A 2072-nucleotide genomic window follows, 5' to 3' on the forward strand; every position below is an offset into this window, starting at 1 on the left:
GCAGTAGGCCTATACCCATAAGGAGCTGTACAAATGCCGCAGTTTTTGCATGGCTGTGTCTTTAGTTGAAAGCCCAGTGGCGATCTGCTCATCGAAATAATATGCTACAAAGGGGCGGACTGGCCATCTGTGTGTTGAACTTTCCTGTCGGCTCCCAGACCGTAGTCGAGGAGGGCAGAAGCAACAAGCTTCAGGTTCAATACCCCACTTTAGCTTAAATGACTGGAGAGAGGCGAGCTGTTCTTGGGAGGACGTTGCATTTATTTAGCTGTTCTTCTGTTTCACAAAATACATCACAGACCTCTGTTTTTCTGCTTTCCCGTTTCACTTCCAGAAACATACACACGTTCCCTCACTGTCGCTCTACCATTCACAAACACACATGCACAAGCCGCACCCCTCTCTCTCTCTCTTAAAGGGACAGCGATCTCATCTCACTCTGCATCACTCTGCAGCTAATATCATAACTTGTGTGTTCTGGAGAATCACAGAACGGACGATCGTCCTTATTATTATGCCGTTTAAACCAATTATTTAAATGTGTTTGTTAAATTCGGCATCATGTAAGTTGCGCTGACAGGTCCACACACTGCTTCCCCGCAGCGAGGCTCCCCCGCCCTCCTGCTGATAGTTGACGGGCGTCAAGCTCCTCACCCCCCCCCGTTGATAATTCTCGATCGTTGGCACGCTGATAACATTTTTTTTTTTAAATGGCACTTCATATCAAAAAGGTTGCCGACCCCTGATCTAGTGCTAGGCAGTTAGCGCTGTGTTGTTAGCTGTCAAAGATAAGATGATGCTTAATAAATATATATAAAAGTATTGTAAATGCATATACAATCGTAGTCACTTCATATCGTATGTTAAATCATTGTTTTAATTTATGGCCTTGGTGCCCTGGCTTTTGGCCTTTGTGCCCTTAAAAAATTGACAACTCAAAAGGCCAAGTGGCCTTGCCCCTAAAATGACAAAATTCCAGGCCTGGTTTGTATACATATTTTTATCTGAAATGTATTTCATTCTGAAATGTAATCAAACTAAAAAAAACAAACAATTTCTCCAGGAATAAATCAAGTATTTTGATTTCCTAAACCACAGATCTGTGTTTTCATGGTTCATGGACTGCTCTTCTTTGAGGTGTTGCCTAATGCCGTCTGTCGTTTGAAGTATCTTAAGAATTCATGACAGAACAATGAAGGACACCAAACCAATGCGTCCCAACATCAACAGACCCACTGAAGTTTACTTGAGGTCACAAATACCTCGATTACATAACTGACTAGCAATGCGTTTAAATAAATAACAACGGATGAATGGCGTGAGAGATAAGCAGACACAGATACGTGCATGTATTATCTGTCATCATTTGAGGTCTTACTTCAGCAGGTTCTCGGCTCCAGCCCTCATCCTCATCTGTTTGATGATCTGCTGGTTCACAGTCGCTCGTCTGTTCTGCAGTTTGCTCCGTCCGGTTGCTGCAAACGGGTTGCAACCCTGAGGCAAGGAGAAGAGGGAACACAGGTCAGCAGGAGATCAAATCCTGGGTGAATACGTTTTCAAAAACATGGACATCGGAAAAAATGTGCAAACTGCAAGAAGCAGTAGGACCAATTGCAACCATCATTTGGTTAATAACATAACATAAATCAAATCACTCAAACTCAGTATGTATCTTTATTTGTATATTCCAAGTCTCTCCCAAATGTGTATTTTCTTTGTTAAAGGTGGGGTAGGCAATTTTGGAGAAACCAGCTCGAGTGTGAGGAAATAATCTGCCACTTCCTTACAGAGCCCCTCCTCCAACACACGAACGCGCACATGACCAATGAGGGCACGAGATAAGTTTGTGCACAGATGGAAGGCTGACAGGCAGGTAGGCCATCCAGTTATTTTAGCCGGGCCGGCTCAGATGATTGGTCGTGCTTTTTACAGTAGCTATTGGCTTCCACAGATGTTTTTATGTATTTATTGTCAAAGCATTTAATGTATTCATTGCTATCGGGATGTTAAGAGCATTGAATGGAATATAACAAAAAAGTGTTTCTGAAATAAATGACATACCCCACCTTTAG

The 2072-nt window shown here is 42.7% G+C and overlaps 1 protein-coding gene across 1 annotated transcript in view; it reads right to left on the minus strand.

The window, feature by feature from the left end:
• rhpn2 (rhophilin, Rho GTPase binding protein 2) overlaps positions 1-1494 on the minus strand; it is a gene marked incomplete at its 5' end in the record, with an annotated part of 27104 nt that extends 25610 nt beyond the window's left edge. The window contains one exon of the mRNA XM_010781279.1: positions 1379-1494. Coding sequence (XP_010779581.1) covers positions 1379-1494 — 116 coding nt within the window. The remainder of the gene's footprint in view (positions 1-1378) is intronic.
• Positions 1495-2072: the final 578 nt, after the last annotated feature.

Source organism: Notothenia coriiceps, unplaced genomic scaffold, assembly GCF_000735185.1.
Source record: "Notothenia coriiceps isolate Sejong01 unplaced genomic scaffold, NC01 NC01_scaffold00022992, whole genome shotgun sequence".
NCBI classification, from domain to species: Eukaryota; Metazoa; Chordata; class Actinopteri; order Perciformes; family Nototheniidae; genus Notothenia; species Notothenia coriiceps.